General features: G+C 40.2%; 1 protein-coding gene across 7 annotated transcripts in view; it reads right to left on the bottom strand.

Annotated features, from left to right (window-relative positions):
- Window positions 1-19,109, bottom strand: part of MET (MET proto-oncogene, receptor tyrosine kinase) — a 92,534-nt gene that overhangs the window by 11,617 nt on the left and 61,808 nt on the right. For all 7 annotated transcript variants that reach the window (XM_065048792.1, XM_065048788.1, XM_065048793.1 and 4 more), the window contains 4 exons: window positions 11,005-11,223; window positions 5,307-5,453; window positions 3,138-3,294; window positions 2,207-2,347 (listed from right to left, as the gene is read on the bottom strand). In XM_065048792.1, coding sequence (XP_064904864.1) covers window positions 2,207-2,347; window positions 3,138-3,294; window positions 5,307-5,453; window positions 11,005-11,223 — 664 coding nt within the window. The remainder of the gene's footprint in view (window positions 1-2,206; window positions 2,348-3,137; window positions 3,295-5,306; window positions 5,454-11,004; window positions 11,224-19,109) is intronic.

The raw sequence follows: 19,109 nt of genomic DNA, 5'->3' as shown, positions 1-19,109 counted from the left end.
TGTCACTAGAAACTTATGCTCGTCTCAGCTGTACTTTTATGCAAGTGAATGGCAAAACTTCCACTTTTCAGAGGGGACGGAATGAAGCCTTGTCACATCTTGCCAAGTGTAGGTTGTAGTATTTCTAGTAATTGGGAGTAACAAAAGTAAATTGGAAAAATGACAGTGATTCCGAAGGAGGAAGTAGTAAACAATTAAAAATGTGAAACCTTTTATTATTTTTGTGTTCTAATTCGGTAGAGAACTTTACATTTCATGAAGGTTTCCAAACTGCTGGTGACTAGCTATATTTATCCAATGGTAAATATTCAACCAGGGAAATGCCTAGAGGTGATTCATATCCTGTAAGTGCTGAAGATAATACAGTTGGTGCTACTCATGAAAATAACATGAGCCAGCTGATTGAAAAAAGCAGAAATTGAAATGTTTCAGTCAAGCAAGGAGTATTTTTGATAAAATTATTTTTGTCAACAGCATGTTCAGGTATTTTAAATTGCTTTTGTTTAAAATATTTTTTCTAGCATTTGGTGTAATAGAATCAAAGAACGAAGTTTAATCTACACAAATTTCAGTCTGGAATTATTCCAGTGGAGTTAATGAGCAGAATTTAGTCCAGGGTCAAAAATTTAAAAGTGGAATAAATTTAACAACACAAATTATCAGCTATTTATCACTAAAAGATGTTGTACAGGCATTTTTTTATACATTAATGTATAAAACTTGGGAGATTTTCATATAGGGCTGTTATCACTAGGTGCTGAGGAAAACATAGTGCTGCTCTATCTATAAGCAAAAATACAAACTCTTACATTTACAGAGCTATGTTTATATCACCAAGGGCAAATATATATTTAATAATCGTGGTAAAATACTCTGGCCATGGTTGCAAAATAATTTTTACAGGTGCTACATGTAAACTTGCATGTTTTCTAATGATCCTGTCCTTTTTAATGGTAATTGAACATTTCTACAGGAACTTCAAATGAACGCATCTCCTCCTTTGCTGTGCGCTCTGCTGCGCTTTCCCAGTGCACGCTGGCCCCAGGATCACTGCAGATTTACCTTCCACCAAAGACCTTTGCACAGTTTTGCCTCCGGTACCACCTTCTCTTCTAGCCAGTAAGACAGGCTTTCCTTTTCTTTTGGGAATCTTTCAATCAAGAAACTTCCTGTGCGAGCTGGCGGCAGCAATTAAAGAATCATAAAGGAAGCTGGGAATGGGGCTGCCTCTCAAACAGCTCCGTGATTGTGGATTGCAAAGGTGCAATAAGGATTTGGAGTGATTTCTATTGAGTTATATAAAGCAGCACCTGAAATAGTACAAGACTGTGTCTATACCAAGACTAACAAATGCATGTGATATCTCAAATATCATAATACGGTAACTCCTAATAGTTAAAGACTCTAATGGTAATCACAGAACACTGGCTCCATGTGTCTTAAAGGATATGTTCAACCTAAAGGGGTATGACAAGTGCAGCTGAGTGCTCTTCTGGAGAATTCTCATTCTAAAATGGTGTTATAAGGCACAGAAATGTATTCAGCATATTGTTATTCTTCCCTCATACCCACAGCCCTGAAAGTGAGCAGTGTGTTTTCTGAGCCTGGGATCTCAGCACACATGGACCCCCACCTGATCTGTCAGTTCTCACATCCCTTTAGCATAATTTTTAAAATGAAGATTTCTGCATCTTACAGCATGCCATTTCATAGGAAAAGCACGAACAGGCAAAATAATATCAGTTTACAAAACTTATTTTCCCATGTTGGGCTGACAGAACTGCTTTATAATGACCGCATGAAGTCACTGAGACATACTACATCTCCAGCCACTTGATGCTATCCTTAAAATCACTTTTTCAGAGTAGATTTGTGCATGAAGTGATGAACTCCATGATAACTAAAAATCATTATATCTGCCAGCTCCTGTGGAGAATACTTACAGGGATTTTTTACTAGTGCTATTTTATATATTCTTCCAACCTGAGTAAAAATAAAATTCCTTTGTATATTAATCTTGGGAAGTACCCGAGAAGCTCAGTTCGAATAGCAAACCTGTAACCATATGGAAGTCCTAAACAATGGAGACACAGACAAACCAGATGGAAAAGTGGAATTAAGATATTGATCAAAGTAGCTAGGATCTGAAGACATGAAAAGATGTATAAAGTGGTATCATCCATACAGACTTATAATAGAGGTGTACCTTCTAGAAAAGTTGATCTGTAGTCTACAGATTCACTTGAGACCATTTCTGTTGTTGGACTTACACTCCTTGCGCTCACCAGCCTGTCCAGGTGAGGAGTGTGCACTCTGCCATCGTAGCGCACGAGGTCGCTTCCCAGATCTGAAGGAGGAGAAAGAAATATTGGAAAATCCTCATGTATTACTGTGTGTAAGCATTCATTTAGGTATTTATTTAAGATATTCTGCTCCGCTGAGAAGGTCAGGTTGTTGCTGAGGCAGCCATGCACAGGATCTGAACTTCAGCTACCTGAACAGCACAAGCTGTGTTAAAGCCCTGCTCTTGGCCACAGTGGAAGATGGAAGATGGCTTTGAAGCCTCTGGGGTCAGCTTCATGATCTGACTGTGATATCGTGTCAGAACAAGACCTGGTTATATACCAGCTTCTCTCCTCCTTCTCTCTTGCATAGTGCTGTGGTTCCCACTGGAAGAAAACCGAGTCATAGGGACCAGAGAGGAGGCACACTCTGACCAAGTTCTTGATTTGGGTGAGCAGGAGACCAGGACAATGCAGCACACTGTCTGGCACAACCTAGGCACAGCCTGGAGGACTACAAAGCAACAGGATGAAGCTGAAGTACTCATAATTCCAGGCATGTCATTTGCACGTCCCCTCTTCCAAGGCTGATCGGGGAAGAGAAGTTACTAAGTTTTCTGAATAGCACAGAGTTCCTCCAAAATCCTTCTCCTTTTGGCACAGTGTGGCCCTTCACCCAGCTCAGGAAAGAGCCAAGGGCTGAAATGCAAGTAAACACTGGGCTTGATTGTGAAATGTCTACTGACAGGTTACAACAGGGCATTGCATGGCAGTTAAGCAAAGCATAAATTGATGTCAGACTGAAAATCTAAGATAAGATAATGGAATTATTTGATGGAATTGACTAAGATGGACCTTTAATTTGTTTCTTCTTCCTTCTCCAGAGGAAAAACACCATAAAGATAAAAATTAAAACTGATACTGAAACAACTCCAGCAATTAGTCCCGTGAAATTCTGATCTTGCCGGATCAGCACTTTTCCAATAACTGTTGACAGAACTTCTTGCTTCCACTGAAAAAAAACAGAAAAAAATAGCATGATGATTTCAAAAGACAAGAAAGAAGTAGATTATTACACGAAAGCATGAGCTGATATCTCCCATATGTATTAAATTTTGCTTTTGTGATGCTGTACTGTGATATGACACTGGGAGTGGAGAAATTATTACATTGGTGTATGCGAAAGCAAATCTACTTTTTAATGATTTATTACATGCCTTCAAGAACTGTGATAGTGACACAGCTCTGTATGTGCTGCACCACACACACGGCACGCACTCACACGCACTCTGGATAACAGGGTCCCACTGCTACCACATGTGAATTCAAAATGCCAAATTCATACTCTTATTCAAATGGTGCAGGGAAATGTACGGGCCTATGCATATATGGGCTGAGACATATGTTGAAAAAAACCTAGCCCAAATGTCTTTAATATGGGTCCTTCTGGCATAAATGTGGTGTAACATCAAACGCTCTGCTGACAGCATGCCTGCATTTTAGTTCCCAAGGTCACGTGAGCCTGTCCCTTGCCAGCTCTGAGTTTGTCGACAGTTTAAAGAAACAAAACAAAAATACAATCCCCAAAATCAACAACCAAACAAACACTGAGCAGCTAACAGGGAAAAACTGTTTCAGGTCACACGGCGCTAGCTCAGTCAGTTGGAACGCATTTGGACATCTTTTCTCTTCCTCCTGTGGAATTCATTCCTCTGGGTACTGTAATGATGGATTTGCCCGTCAAAAGAGCAAATTTTCTTCTTCACTGGGCAGACTGCAATTTCTGAGGCTTGTTGCCAGTAAACAAGCAGAAACCTTATTTAACCCCTTTATGTTGTGTTCTTTTCTACATACGAAATACATGTCATGCATATCTGTTTCTTAGAGGTTAAGGAGCTATCACATAGTAGAACTGACTGAATGCAGTGTCAGTCCCAGTTGCACATGTAGAAATATGAGCAGGTACAAAATGCAGCATATGCACATGTATTATATAAAACAAAGCATTTACAGGTCTGGGAAACAGATACGCCAAAAGGAGAGCTGCATCTAATTTTATAGTTTGCCTGATACATCCAAGAAATTCAATTTGTACTTTTCAAAGTAATATTAAAATAAATTAATATTTACTGTATTAATAAAGTGAATTAGTTATTACTATTCATTTAGATTCCAGTAGCATATAGGAATACCATTCATGGCCCAGGATCCTATTGAGATGAATGCCATAAAGACATCATAGAAGAAATAGATGGTCCCTCCTCCAAAGAACTTGCATAGACTTTGATCCTAATCACACTTACGTGACTGGCAAAGTTTCCGCTGCTTTCAGTGAATCAGAGTCTATGATAATAAAATCTCATAGCTTAAAGATAATTCCCTATTTTGTGATTTTCCTTTTTTAATATCAATAAAACCCCAAAGATACTGAAAGATTTGTGTTTTATTCTATGAATAAATAAGTCAAAACTGTCTACAGTTCAAGTTTGCAGTAGCACTTTGAATGACTCTGGTGAGACCACCTTTAGAGCAATAATTTTAGAACACAAACATTTGTACTAAGCGTCTGCATCTTACAAAAATAATTGAATTGAAATTATAAAAAGCAGACAAAAAATTCTTTCAGAAAGGATCTGATCCTCTTGACTGCAGCAGAATTTTTTGCTGCAGGATTTGTGAGCTCCAAGGTAAACCTACTCCAATATAGCCTCCCATTCCATCCCATATGTTTCCTCTTGTGTTTGGATTAATAACTATAACTTTATTTCTGTGCTTCGTTTAGGTCCTGTTTTGTGTCTAAAGCTCCAGAAAGTCTCTGTGCAAACAGGTAACAGAAACAATGCTGATAATATTTCTTTTAAAATAGTCAATATTATTTAAATTTCCCTCCGAAATGAACAGGGATAGCAATATCTCTATAAACATAGGTTTAGGCTTAAATTTCAAATTTATAAGTTCAATAGTGATATTGGGAATGATAATGAAAATGGCATTAATATCTCATGTGTGGTGTAGCTGCCTCACCTCTATATTTAGCTCACTGTTGGATTTGAGGAGATCGCTGGGAACCGTACACAGAATTGATTCCGATTGCAGGAGGAGGTTTTCGCAGCTTTTATTTCCAACTTTTAGCACCTCTCCTTTAACAGCTTCTGAATCAATATAATTTCCCTTGAAAAAAAAAAAAAAATCAATTTCATATTACATAACCATCTCAGAAAAATCCTTTCATTGCCTTGGAAAATGTTTTTAATGGAAAAACAAATGTGAAATAGAAGACTAAAGCAAATTTACATTGCCCTGTCAATATGCATGTATCAGGTTTCTTCATGTAAATGGAAGTTTGACATACAGGCCAGGGGGGGATGATAACGTTTATGGATAAGATCTGCTGTCAGCAATACTCATACGGCCCTTACAGACTTCTAAAAATGTAAATGTCTGAGAGAAAAAAATTCTGTTGGTCCTGTTTAGATTTTTGCATAATTTGCACAAGAAAGGAAGCATTATGTGACCATGCTGTTTACACAAAACTGGCATTATATTATCCACAAACTAAAGGCATCTCAAACATTTTGTTTTGCAAGTGGTTCTGGTAGCAGGAGTGAAACTTTCAAAAATAACTAATTAATTATAATAATTAAAATGCACAAATCTGTTAAAAGCACATTCTGCAGACCAAAGAAGAACAAACCCTGGTAATAAAGATGACAGCATGAAAAGTGCATTCCCTTCTCAGAAAACCCACTTTCACATCCTAGACTTGGATGAAATATTCCTTCTGATATCATGACAGTAGTGGCCAAAGGCCAAGTTCAGGATCTTTTGTGGTCAGGAGTGCATCAGTATTTCAGAAGCTGCCCTACCCTGTGTGCAGCCCATCTAAAGATGAAAGAACAGGCATATCAAACGGGAGTAAAAGGGGAGAAGGGAGGGCGGGGAGTACCACTAATATAAGTTGTTCATGTGGGCTGGATCTGGAATTTCTTATGAGAAGGAAGGAAGGCATCACGGGTGACACTGGTAAGAGGCCTCATAGATGGGGAAGAAAACTAGAATCACATTCTGAGAGGCAAAAAGTTCTTACTTAGGAATATGTTTTGAGTCTGCTGCAGAATCAGACTGAACCCTGGGAAAATGTTAATAAAAATACAGAAGAGCGAGTTTAATGTCATCTTTTGACTGGCAAAGCCACACCCCAGGTGAGTGCTTTAAATTGCTGGCCGAAAAAGTACATTTTGCACTCTATCTTCTGTCTGCTTTGAGCCATTCTGTTCAGTTTTAATTAAGTACATATTCAATGTTCATTGCTTATTAGTGCGGAGGCTTGCTGCAGATGGTGAGCCATTCATGTTCATATCTTTCCTTTGAATGATGTACCTCAAGAGACTTCAATGTGGGTCTTCAATCTCCAGGATAAATGTACTGTCCTGGGGAATGTGGGTGAGTGGCCACACTTTTTCTTCTACACGAAATCTTGCAATTTTTTCTCCACCAAAATTCATACTTACCCAAAGGATAAAAAAAATCCTACTGACAATTTTTATGTTCCTAAGCAGAGCAGGTTGACTTGGGAAGAATGAGGAGTGACTGCAGCTGCAGAGCTTCCACTTCAGCCTGCTCGGAAATACCAGGGTTTCCATATTGCACTCTCTAGGATCAGACACTGAGAGAAATACTATTTTCTATGTAAGGCGGAAGAAGATTGAAAATAGAGTGACCTATATATAGACGAGTTCCTTAAGATTCTCTCCTAAAGAATGTGTTGTACTGGCTTAGCAATAAAGTAAGCAATTTAGTGAGTCTTGTCCTACTCTTAGTATTAGGGCAGATGTGCCAGAGGACAGCCAAGATCTCAGATGTGATGTGTAACATGAAATGACAATTGTGCTACTTGTTTCTCTAGTGGATGATTTATATTTATAAATATGATTTAGTTACATAGTGGCCCACTCTTAGGCCTCCTCTGGAAGCAGGCACAGAGACCCTCTACCAGCTTGGTGCAAGAGCACAACCCCTGACCAGGCAAGGCCTCTGGGCAGACTGAGGTAAGAAGTTGTTTCTTTCCTTATTTGGTGGTTTGTTGTTGTTGTTGTTTGTTTTTCCCACAGCTAGGACACACTGGGCCATCAGCAGGCCACTGTGCAAGTCTGGGTCAGTGGCTTCTGCAGGAGGCAGCAAGAAGACTGTCCTTTTGAGCAGACTCAGGTCTTGGGTCATCCCCAAAAGCAAAACACCAGAATTTCTCCTGCCCTGAGATCCTCCTGAGTTGGCAGGAGACGGGAGCACTTCTAAAGTGGCGTCTTCACGGTGTTGAAGCAGGGAAGTGCCTCAAGCCACTCTGCCATGACCCCTCTGACTGGGGCATGATGGGTGCTGAGAGACTTCAAAGAGACACATACTTGGCAGAGGAAGACAGCAATGATGTGGGACCTTGAGAGGCTCAGTAGTGTGGAAGACAAAAGGGCTGGCACTGAAGACAAGAAGGGCTGGCAGTTGTGGCATACAGTTCCCTGTGTTTTAGATAGAAGACTTAATGTTTTCTTATGTGTAACATTTTCTCACAAAAACATCTTATGGTCATCAGGGGAAACCAAATAGAACCTTTCAATTGGTACCCACTGTCATCTGATGAAAGCCAAAGATGTCACACTAGATTAGTTTGATTGAAAAACTTGTGATAAAAGTTCCCTCCGCCCCTCTGAAACTAATTAAGAAAAAGATAAAAGAACTTTGGTTTGGTAGAACAGACTGTTCACTGAAGCAAGCTGCCATTTAATTTCATGCTGAGCTTGCTTAATTACTGCACAAAATATGACCATGAGGCATGTAAACTTGTGTGTGGGTATTTTTGAATGCGGGTACAGAGCGAGGGAAAAGTGTTGCCAACATGACTTGTAATGATCTTTTGGCTCCCGACTATAATTTCTGAAAGTTGCCTCAATGTTTTGGTAGAAGCATACCACTATAACTAATTCTATTTAGAGGAAGATGTTAAATTGGTGCTTGTTCATGTTTTGTTCTAGAAGGCCAGCTTTCACTAATGTTATTCTCCAGTTGGTTGCCAGAAAATAATGAGGGCATTAGCCTTAGGTAGACATCTCTGCCTCGGGTGCCATGACTACAGGTGACATCAATGCTACAAAATTGTGACTTTGTTCAGTCGTCAGTGGGACAATCCTCAGTCAGACTTTCTCTTCTGGATGGCTTCTTCCCAGCAATAAATAGCACCAGGGACTTCTCCTTCAGGGAGACTAAAATGTTCAAGAGTAAAAGAAGACAGTTACAAACCACCTAATTGTTAACCTAATTCCCTGGGAAGATTATGGAGCAAGTACTCATGGAAGCTTTTCCAGGCAGAGGAAGGGCAAGAATGCAACTGAAAACAGCCAGCATATGTTCCTAAGGGCAGATTTTGCCTGAGCAGCCTGTTTGCCTTCTATGAAGAGATGACTGGTTCTCTAGATGAAGGGCAAGCACTGGACAATGCTTACCTTGATTTTAGGAAGGTTTGCAACAGAGTTTCTCGTAGCATTGAAAACAAATTGGGATGTTATGGACTGGATGGATGGACCATAAGGTAGGTGAAAAACTGGCCATCTGCTCAAAGGTTAGAAGTCTAACAAGTGGCATTCCTCGATGGCTGATAACGGGACCAACACTGCTTTAAATATTTATGAATAAACTGGACAAAGAGACAGGATATACTTTCAGATTACATCAAATTTAGGAAAATGACTGATACATTGGAGGGCAGGACCACTGCTAAGCGTGACTGTGGCAAGCTGGAGGAGTGGGCCAATAGGAACCTCATAAATTCAACAAAGACAGATGCAAAGTCCTGCACCTGGGGTGGAATAACCCCATGCACCACAACAGGCTAAGGACAGCAAGGTAGAAAGACACTCTACAGAAAAGGACCTGTGGTCCTTGTTGACAGCGAAGAGATATGAGGCAGCAGTGTGCCATTGTAGTGATGAAGGCTCACCACATAGTCTAGCAGCAGCAGCAAAGCCAGTTGATTGAAGGTGATTGTTTTCCTCTGCTCAGGGCTTGTGAGACCACACCTGAAGAATTGTGTGGAATTTTGATCCCCACAGAATAAGAGAGACACTGACAAACTGGAGGAAGTACAGCAGAGAGACACTGAGCTGGGAAGGGAGCTGAAGCCCAGGATGCACAATAAAGGGCTAGTGGAACTGAGTTTTTTAAAGCTGTAAAAATCTCCATTCTTGGAGATTTTCAAAACTCATCTAGACAAGGCCATAGGCAACCTGACCTAATTTTTAACATAGCCCTGTTTTGAGCAAGGGTATTATACTATGAAGACCTCCAGAGGTTCCTTACAATCTAAGTTATTCTATGATTCTTCTCAAATTAGTCCTCTTTCCAGTCATTTGATATGCATGACCGGGAAAACACTGAGCCATGCAGCAGCTCTATATTCCCAGCTCTCCATTGACCTGCACACCAGAACTCTTTCTAACATTTCTCCGTAACTGAACAGGAAAATTGCCCTGCACTGAGGAAGGGGTGATTGTACGGCCACAAGTTCCAAGTAGAAAATCAAAGAAATAAAAATCAGGCTGATTATTCTTTGGAATTTTCACAAAACACTTTGTGGAGACAGAACAATATTAAGAGAGTTTGACTGGAATGCAGCATGGCTGACAGAGACTCTGAGGTAACTCCCTCTGATTTGCTGCAGCTCAGGAGCTGGCCTGCTGGACCATCTCGGAGTGAAAGACCTCAGGGCTTCAAGCTTTCATGGCTGTCAAAGGGGAAAAGAGTTCGGGCTTACAGAGCTGTGGAGCAGCTACACAAAGCATTAAGGCTGCTTCTCTTCTGTAAAACATTTTTTATAGATTATATTCTATATAAATTATAGATATTCTATATAAATCTCATGTGCATATTAATACATTTTCATCAACTTTCATTATAAATTAGAAATACCCGTATTTATGCTATTCCTATTTGATACTCAGAAAAGCACTAGATTCAGGAAATCAGACTCTTGCAAAATAGATTTAACTTTCTCTGCAGCACTCTAGCAGAGAGCAGCCTGTGCCCGCAAGGACCCCGAATTCCTAAGAGATGTTTCTCAGTGCTCTGTAGGCCATGCTCAGTGCTCTTTTAACAGGCACTCAGCATCAACTTTGCGTTTTTCATGGATCCGTAAATATTTAGGCTACAGTGATGACTGATCCTCATGAGTGACTTTGTGCACAAGCCAGAGTTTCCCTCAGCTCTAGAGAGCCAAAGCTGCTAGGCCACTTTCTAAAAGATGCCGCTTTCTAAAAGATGCAACTCTGCATCTTTTGTGAGGAAGGACACAGAGCCCCATGACAGTAAGATCTGGGACTTTCGTGCAGACCACACACTGCAGGTTCTGGGCTGATGACCATGTTTAATACTGAACTGGTGACGCAGCTCGTCACAATCAGAGGCGGACTCAGCGTGGTCCTCCCATGTGGATGAGGAAAGCCCCTCTCCCACCCCACCTGATGCCAACAACCGCCCTGCATCTTCTAAGTTGTAACAGTTGGGGGCTTGGATGAATGCAGCACTGAACACATTGCTCTCCATCTCCCTCTGCCTGTGCTTCCTTGGGGCTTCCTTTATTTCATGAAAATGTCTGTTCCACACTGCACTGCTGATGTGCGCTTGCAATAACAAAAATAATAGAATAATAGAAAAAAAGTATTTCAACATTTCTTACCTTAATTTCCAGAACGTTTTGGTTGCCTCTTGAGATGAACACCGGCTTTTCAAAATGCTTAAATACAGGATTATTTACATAATCAAAATCAAAGTACAAAGAGCTGACACCATCAAAAATAAAGAACACTTTGGTTACAAAGGGTGGTTGGAGATCGAAGGCTTTCAGTGAAGGTGTTGTACAGCAGATTATCTCTGAGCTGGAGCGGTGGCTACATGCCTGTGGGTAAGAAAGAAAGAGGTAATTGAGTAAGTACGTGCATAGGAAGTCACTGAACATAGAACATAACTGTTCTATAACAATACACATATATTGAAAAAATAAACACCACAGGTCTTGTTCTTCTTTAAGCAAAGTGAAATCCTGATCAGTGCTACACAACGTTTATTTAGAGCTGGGAGAAAACTTTAAAATCTTTATGTCAATGGTGTTTTCACTCTTGTAGAGGAAATGTTCAAGTAAACAAGCTTCCTGGCCTGATTGTTCACAGCACTTTTAAAGTAAATATTTTGCAGATAATTAATGGAAAATGATTTCCAAAGCCAAGGACTATCAGGAGGCTATCCTGATGTACTGAGCTGTACCGGGACACAAAGCAGCCATAATTCAGCTTACCCAGCCTATGTCGGAGTGACTGCCACATGGATTTCTCTTAATTTTTGTTACCAAAGCCAAAAGCAAGGGTAAAGAGAAGGTAAAACCAGGGCCAACTAATCTGACTGAAATAATGGAAAACAAAAATATAGCACCATTTATGCACAGTGTAGCTAAGCCACTATGTTTCCAGAAAGACTACGGATGCTGTGAGAAAGCACTTAAAAGCAAAACCACCATGGTGTTTTGGGCCATGAAAGCTCAGTAAAGTGTATCTTCTTTCAAAAAAATGTATGTGTAAGGTTCCAGAGATGTGGTATTTGGAGCTTGGGTATGCTGGTGTCATGAAAGTCCCTCCTAGGAGTGTTGACTGTGGGACACACTTCACACTATAACTCCTTGGACCAGCAGGGATGAGATGTTTGCCCCTCATTGTTGCACAGGAGACACCTGACAACGGGTGTGAAGCTGCGCTTGCCCTCACTCTGCCATTGTTCCTTGCGAGGGCCTGATCTAGAGGTGTCTCCTGGGGGAAAGCTGCTGGTGCTCCAGAAGACCTGCCAGGGCTTCCTTTGTACTGTAGGAGTGTGATCCAGTGTGAAATGTCTGCCCAGGGTGCTTCCCTCTAACCCATGGCACAGGACTCGTGGGACAAGACAGACAGAGGTCTGTCCTGTAAGGATCACTGTGTTGCAAACAAGGGCAGCAGGGGTTTGCAGGGTTTGCAAGCAGCCTGATCTGAACTGGAGTTTGGGCAGTTTGCAGGGATAATGGGAATCCTTGCAGATGGGATTCATCCAGCCTTTATCCAGACACCTGCATTGGAGTTAGTCGTCTGAACGGCCCTCAGTCAGCATAGGGAAACAGGTCACCTAGAAGTGCGATTCATCTGATCTGTTTTAGACAACAGTTTGAATTAGATTAACAGTGCTCTAGAAGGGTCGACTTCTCTCTCTTGACTCTGAAGGTTTCTACATAAGGAATTTGATTATAATATCAACAGCACATCCACAGGCATTGACAAGAGGCAGGTGGGTGCTGGGCAGCATCATGCAAACCGCAGAGTGGCTTGTTTGTGACTGTCTTGTGTACTCCCTTCCCTGTGCCTCCCGTTCGTGCTGCCTACCGTGGACATGCTTGAAGGACTTCTGGCACAAACAGAGTTGTTTCAGCCCTGCAGAAGTATTTCTCTTCTGACTATATAAACCTTCTGTAAGTAGTTCCCTGTACACTGTGCTCTGACAGCAGAGAATACACTTTTTTATTTTTTTAATATAAACAGAGTGGCTGACATGTGCCCTGGTAAGAGTGGGGCTTAGCTCATAGTCATCATAAATCTTACATTTGTTCTACGGGAACTTTCCCTGGAAAATCACCAGTGCTGCTGAATACCTTTGCACATCTAGAGAAGGCTAAAAAATATATATTCTTCTGGTTTGTTTTTCAAATTAAATTGGTTCTGATTATAAAATGCTGCCTGAAGAAGTTGTGAAATTAGTTTACGTTTGTCTCTAATATGCTAAATTAATGCAATGTAATTTTGCTTTTTCAAATCAGTGACATAACCTTTCAAGCTACATGAGCTATATATCCACATTAGCTTGAAAAGTGGGATTAAATTAGCTATCTACAAATCAGCACTTTTTCTTATCACCAGAGCAATTCATGTTTCTGTGCATAATATTGTGAAATCTTGAATGTGAGAAACATGTTCAAGGCTCTGAAACCGAGCACTAGAGTTTTAGAGCTCTACTGCAAGGGTTACATGTCTGTGAGCTGTGAGTTCAGCACTCGGTTAAACAGCTTGGTGCAGGTCTCAGTGATGCTGATGGCACTTGCACCCATGTAACTAACGGCCCATTTAGATTCTTAGCACAAATTCAGAAATATTTGTGCATCCTCCATGAAAACAAGATAATCTGTGGGACACAAGACAAAGCAGATTTTTGCTCCCTTTTCTTACAGTATTAGACTGTTCTTCCTCTTTTGAATATCTTGTTATACACCTTTGACCATATCTCAGGCTTTGTTATATCACATGGATCTAGAAATTAATTCGAATCAGTATGGTAATAATAAGATGAATCATTAGTGTAATGGATGATCAAGCCATACTTTTCCATGATATATGAATATTTGTAAAGATATCTATCATTTTGTGTCGATTCTGAAAAGGGATTACTAAAATATATACAATTATAAAACCAAGTATGTCTCAGATAATCATGATATTTATTTGATTAATGTAAATTCATTAGACTTTTTATCTACTGTAGAGTAGTGATGTCCCTTAAATGAATAGCAGTGGTATTTTTAACTTTGTTTGTGGCTATCTATTAGAATCAGATACTTTACTTTATCAGGCTGGTCTCTGAAGAGGAAGCTTTCAGAAAATGATAAAAATCTAATAATACACTTTGGAGGGGATGCAATGTGACTGATTGGTAAGGTCAAGAAAAATCTTATTTGCAATGCCCTTATTGGTACATGATTTGACATGACATTTTTACCCCGAAATTGGTTTTAGCAATTGAAGAATATGATGGTTTAGTTTTCAAGAAATATTGGATTGAAGATCTACAAGAAAAAAAACCCTAATTCAATCTATTGCCTTCTCAATTAAGATACTGCCTATCACCCAGCACCTTTAAATTTTATTTAATTAGGCTTTAAAGTACATTCACTTTAAAAGCTAAGCCTGCTTTCTTCTTGTGACTATAATCTACACCTGAAGACAATAAGGAAGAAAAGATGTAAAAATTATGGAACATTTCACAAGCATAAGTAAATACTATACCCCAAAGGGAATAATAATCCATTGCACAATGCATATGACTCATGACTTAAAGGTATGTATTCTTGTTTCATTTGTAAAATACGACCCTTGAGGCAATTAATTCGAACCTGACCTACAGCATCTGAACTTCGGTGCCCAATTCAATATTTTTTTGTCTGGTAGAACAACAGAAAAAGTATGAGGGAGGATCTCTGAGCTCCAGAGGTCTCCCAGCAGCTGACCCAGATAAGAGAGGGGCAGCTGGATGTGTATTACACGATCTGTAGCAGTCAGAAGGGAGAAAAGGGCCAATTTATCCTTTCATAAAAAGTAAACTTTTGGAGTTCCAGTGAGTAATGAAAGATGAATGAGGTTAAAAGCAGACCAGGGGACTCTCCAACCATCTTTGCCAAAGGATGATTTCTCAATAAAAAGAGATGAGAATTGAGGTCCAACTCGAGGGAAGCCCACTCAGAAGGCTTTTTTGTGTAGGTGAGAAACCAAGCAGTGGCACTCAAGGAGGGTATCTTGAGGATTTTTCAGAGAACCCACTGGCTTTTGCTGCCATTTCAGGTAGTGCAATGCAAGGCACTAATGAATTGGTAGCATTTTTATTCCAGTTGTCTTCTTAAATGAAGGCATGGGAGATGATACTTCTAGTCTATTAGATCATTGGACCAGAAGGTAGAGTACAACTTCTCCTTCTCCTGTGTCAGTCCTTCGCACAACATAAATCTAAAATACTCACCGGGCTTGGGATGGTTGATGTACCTGCTAGCACCACATCCCTGGCACCCCGGTGATTTCACAGCATAGGCTTTTCCCTGACACCCCCTGCTGCACTCTTTCCTTCACAGGAGATGTGCATGAGATGCAGAATCAGCACAGACAGAAAAGCCAATGGTTCCTCCATGCTTTGCTGGGCTTCTGGGCAGCTTTATGCCACAGAGTCAACACAGATAAAGGATCCAACCGGGTGTCTTCAGATAGGTAGTCAGGAATACCTTTGATAATCACACACTCAACATTCACAGTTTCTAGGCAATTTCTTCTGTCATTAGGTAATAAATCTAAGGTAGACTTTCACAGGTGAATTCTAGGCATTTTGATGAGCATTATGAGTATGGATTTTTCATGCACTTGTAAACATTTAAGGAACTTTACGGTATTTTTAAATTCTCCTGTAATACAGCTGGAAATGGCATCTAGCAGGGAGCAATTAAGAAATGTTGAAGATCATTCAAGAGACTACTTACTGAAGAGATAATTAAAAGTCTGTGGAAAGAGATGATCTTGTATAGCTACAGGGTCATTTATTGAAGGTGATGCATTAAAAGGTGCTTCTCCCCAGTTTGGCAACCTTGCATATATTGGGGCACTCATGGTTAGAAGAGATTAAACAGTGGGAATATAGATCCAAATTAGTTAATGGCTAGAATAATAGAAATGCTACAGTAAACAATCCCTGAATGACCACTTGTTTACTATCGGGGAATCAATGCAAAGTACAGGCTTTCAAAGAGAAAATACTGGCCTCAAGTGCTCCAGAAGCAGAAAAATCATCTAGCATGACTTATAGCAGAGGTTAGAAGACACTTATTTTGTAAACAGGCTCCTGATCAAACACCATTCCAAACTGTGCAAAGCTTTTTTACAAGCACAATGCAAAGTGAAAGGAAGGAAAGAGCTGCTTCCCCCCTTGTGCACCTCACAGAGGAACTGGACATGTGTGCCGAAGTGAGAGGGTTTGTGTATCCTTATGCATTATTTAGAGCTTTGGGGAATTTATGCAGCATTGCGTAAATCCATATTTTTTTGTTCCTTGTCAGAACAAATGGTCAAAAGAACTCATGAAATAGAAATTTAAAAGAAGCACACTGCAAGTATTGAAACATATGGTTCAACAACCAGAACATTTTTTACATTCACTGAAATATCAAATTCAAAGAAGGCAAAATGTATTATTTTGATAGCGTTAACATAGATTGTAATATAAACACAAGTAGTGTGAACACAGTATTGAATAATTTTAAGGAAATGTAACTAAATATGAAATGAAAGTGACAAAGTTGAAGCAAGGCATTTTGGCATTATACAAGAAAAATGTTCAGAAATACTGAACTTCAAATGTTAGAACTGAAAAGCTCAAGTTAAATGTTTCTTCTACAGGAGACTGGCATTTTGCCCCCAAAATTTTTCAGTCTCGATGAAACTGCATTTCTTATGGGGACTTGTTCTGGAAAAACTCTTACACCAGTTGTACCGCTCATCTCTTCCACCGGGATGGAAATAAACAAGTGGAGAAGATCAAATGCCACAGGGCGCATCAGCTGGCTCTGCTCCCTGAGGCTTTGGGATGCAGAGCAGCCCCAGTAGCTCCTGCTGCCTACAGAAGTGACCCTCCACTCACACTGTGACTCCATCAGGGCTCTAGGCCACAATTAATCCTGAGGGAGTGATTTAAGGATCTGGAGACAGAGAGCTGACAGGAGAAGGTGAGACCTCTTTTAAATTGGGCACCATCAGTTTTAGGCAAATGGGAGAGGGTCTGGGAGGTGGCAGAAAGAATGAGCAGAGCTCTAGGGAATAAACTTATTGGGAGAATTTGAACTGGTTTGGTTTGTTTTAACTGAAAAAGAGAAAGGCTGAATCATAATGTAGTGCAAATATGTAAAATTAGTAGGAGAGACTGGTAACCTGTTGTTTGTGTCCACTGAGGGTCAAACAAGAAGATAGCTAATTAGCAGCTAGGATTTGGGTTAATTATTAGAAAGAAGTCTTTCCAAACCACTAGGTAAGCAGGTAGAGCAGCTCTCCCCAAAGCTTGTTTAAGCAAGGTTGGGAAATTTCTTTCACAAGAAGCTTTAATAACAGCCTAGACAAACATCCGTCAGGCAGTGGTCTGGCTGTGTTAGCTCCTGCTGCAGGGAAGCGGGCCAGGCCAGGTCTTTGTGGTCCCTCCCAGCTGTACTTTCCTTTGATGCTTTGGGATGTGTTTCAGTGCTGGCTTTGGTTTTCCCAAGAGCCAAAGTTTCTGAATGCTGACAAAAGCAGCTTCTTGAAGGAGGCTGGTGAGAGAAAACTGAAAAGAAAAAGGGCTTAAATAAGAAGTAAAAAAAAAAAACAACTCAGCTCTCCTCTCCCAAACTAAGGAGGCAAAAAGATATATAACCTCAGCTATAGGACTCCTAGAGAATTTTGGGTTGCATTGTAGTGTTTGCCTGGGTTCGGCCTATTCAGGACCACAACGTGTTTTCTCACTTATAAATGGCACAGCTGGTCATACCAGTGCTCTGGATCTCTGCTGGAAATAGCGCCTCATGGTTGTTTATTTTTGCAATGACTGGATGAGAACTTGTTTTTTTGGCATATCACTCATGCATAAGGCCCAGAATCTCCTGTGCAGGACAGGGCAGGCTGCAGCCATAGGCATCCTCCACCAGCTATTTCCTCTGTTACACACTGCACTCTTGTTTTGCCACTTATAAATCTTCCTCTTCTCCCTGAGAACTAATATCCTTCCTTGAAAAATAAGCTCAAGGTAAAGACTAATGGCAGAACAAATGGCAAGCAGACCTGGGCTGCCACAATGGCAGAGAAAGCCACCGAGTGCCAGAAGATTTTAATTTCAGTAGAGCAAAATATATTGCTTGGGCAGTGTCGAAGTATAAAACACTCAATTATAATGTGTTTGAGGTTATATTCCACCCTTTCTGCAGAGAGAATGAATTTGTGTACAGCTGCTTTTATAGTGGGGCAGCTTCTCAGAGATCAGCAGTGGCAGAGGACAGGTATCCTCATAGAAAAGGAGGGTCAGACCTGCCTCTTCTTGTGTGTTGGCAAATATCCCACACACTGCAAGGTATGAAAAGCAAAAGAATATGGGAGATAATTCTGACTGAGTACGTCCATGTCTTTTTTCAAAAGAAGGTTAAAAGGCAGGATGGCAGCAAACCACTCCCCAAGGGAAAGGCTGCTCCCCAGTACTTGAGGGAGAGAGTAAACTCTAAAGTCTTCATTGCCTGGAGTTGCCAGTTACTTTTAAATAGTGGATTTAGTTCTCTAAAACTTCAGATCCTTTCAAATCTGTTCAAATTCTGAGGAAGTCCCTAATAGTTGACAAGCAAAGTATGCAGAATCAGGGCCTGAAGAAAAACAACATCATGTATTCTCACAAGGAAAGAGAGGAAGCAAGTGAATGATCTTTGCTTTAAAAAAAGACTGCTTGAATCCACACAAAGCAAAATCTACAGAGCTGATTTCAGCAATGGTCTTTAATTTGGAAATCTTTTGTACATAGAAATAATCATGCCTACATTACTGAAAACCTAACAAATTCTGAGTTTGGTTGATTTCACTGAAATGTCTTGCTTTCCAACTCATGGATAAAGTATCTTTTTGATAACATTGAACATTGTGTTTCATCGCAGGGGCACTGATTTTCAGATTAAAATTTGAACTCATTAAATTACAAGCCACGATTACATCCAGCTGAAATTCAGGTCCCAACACTCATAATATTATACAAATTAGGATCATGAAGAATATTATGACCTTGAAGCTATAAAACACTGTAAATTTGCAGACATACTATTAAAAATACTTTGAGCAAACCTAGGTCTAATACTTAGAATTCAATACAGGAAATAGTGCAAGATGATCATTAGAAATAAGCTGAGAATACGAGCAGCAATGTAGCATGTCATAAAGAGTGTAGGTCCATTTAGCTTCAGTT

This window comes from Columba livia, chromosome 1 (genome assembly GCF_036013475.1).
Source record: "Columba livia isolate bColLiv1 breed racing homer chromosome 1, bColLiv1.pat.W.v2, whole genome shotgun sequence".
Lineage (NCBI taxonomy): Eukaryota > Metazoa > Chordata > Aves > Columbiformes > Columbidae > Columba > Columba livia.
This window is presented reverse-complemented; position numbering and strand designations above follow the sequence as displayed.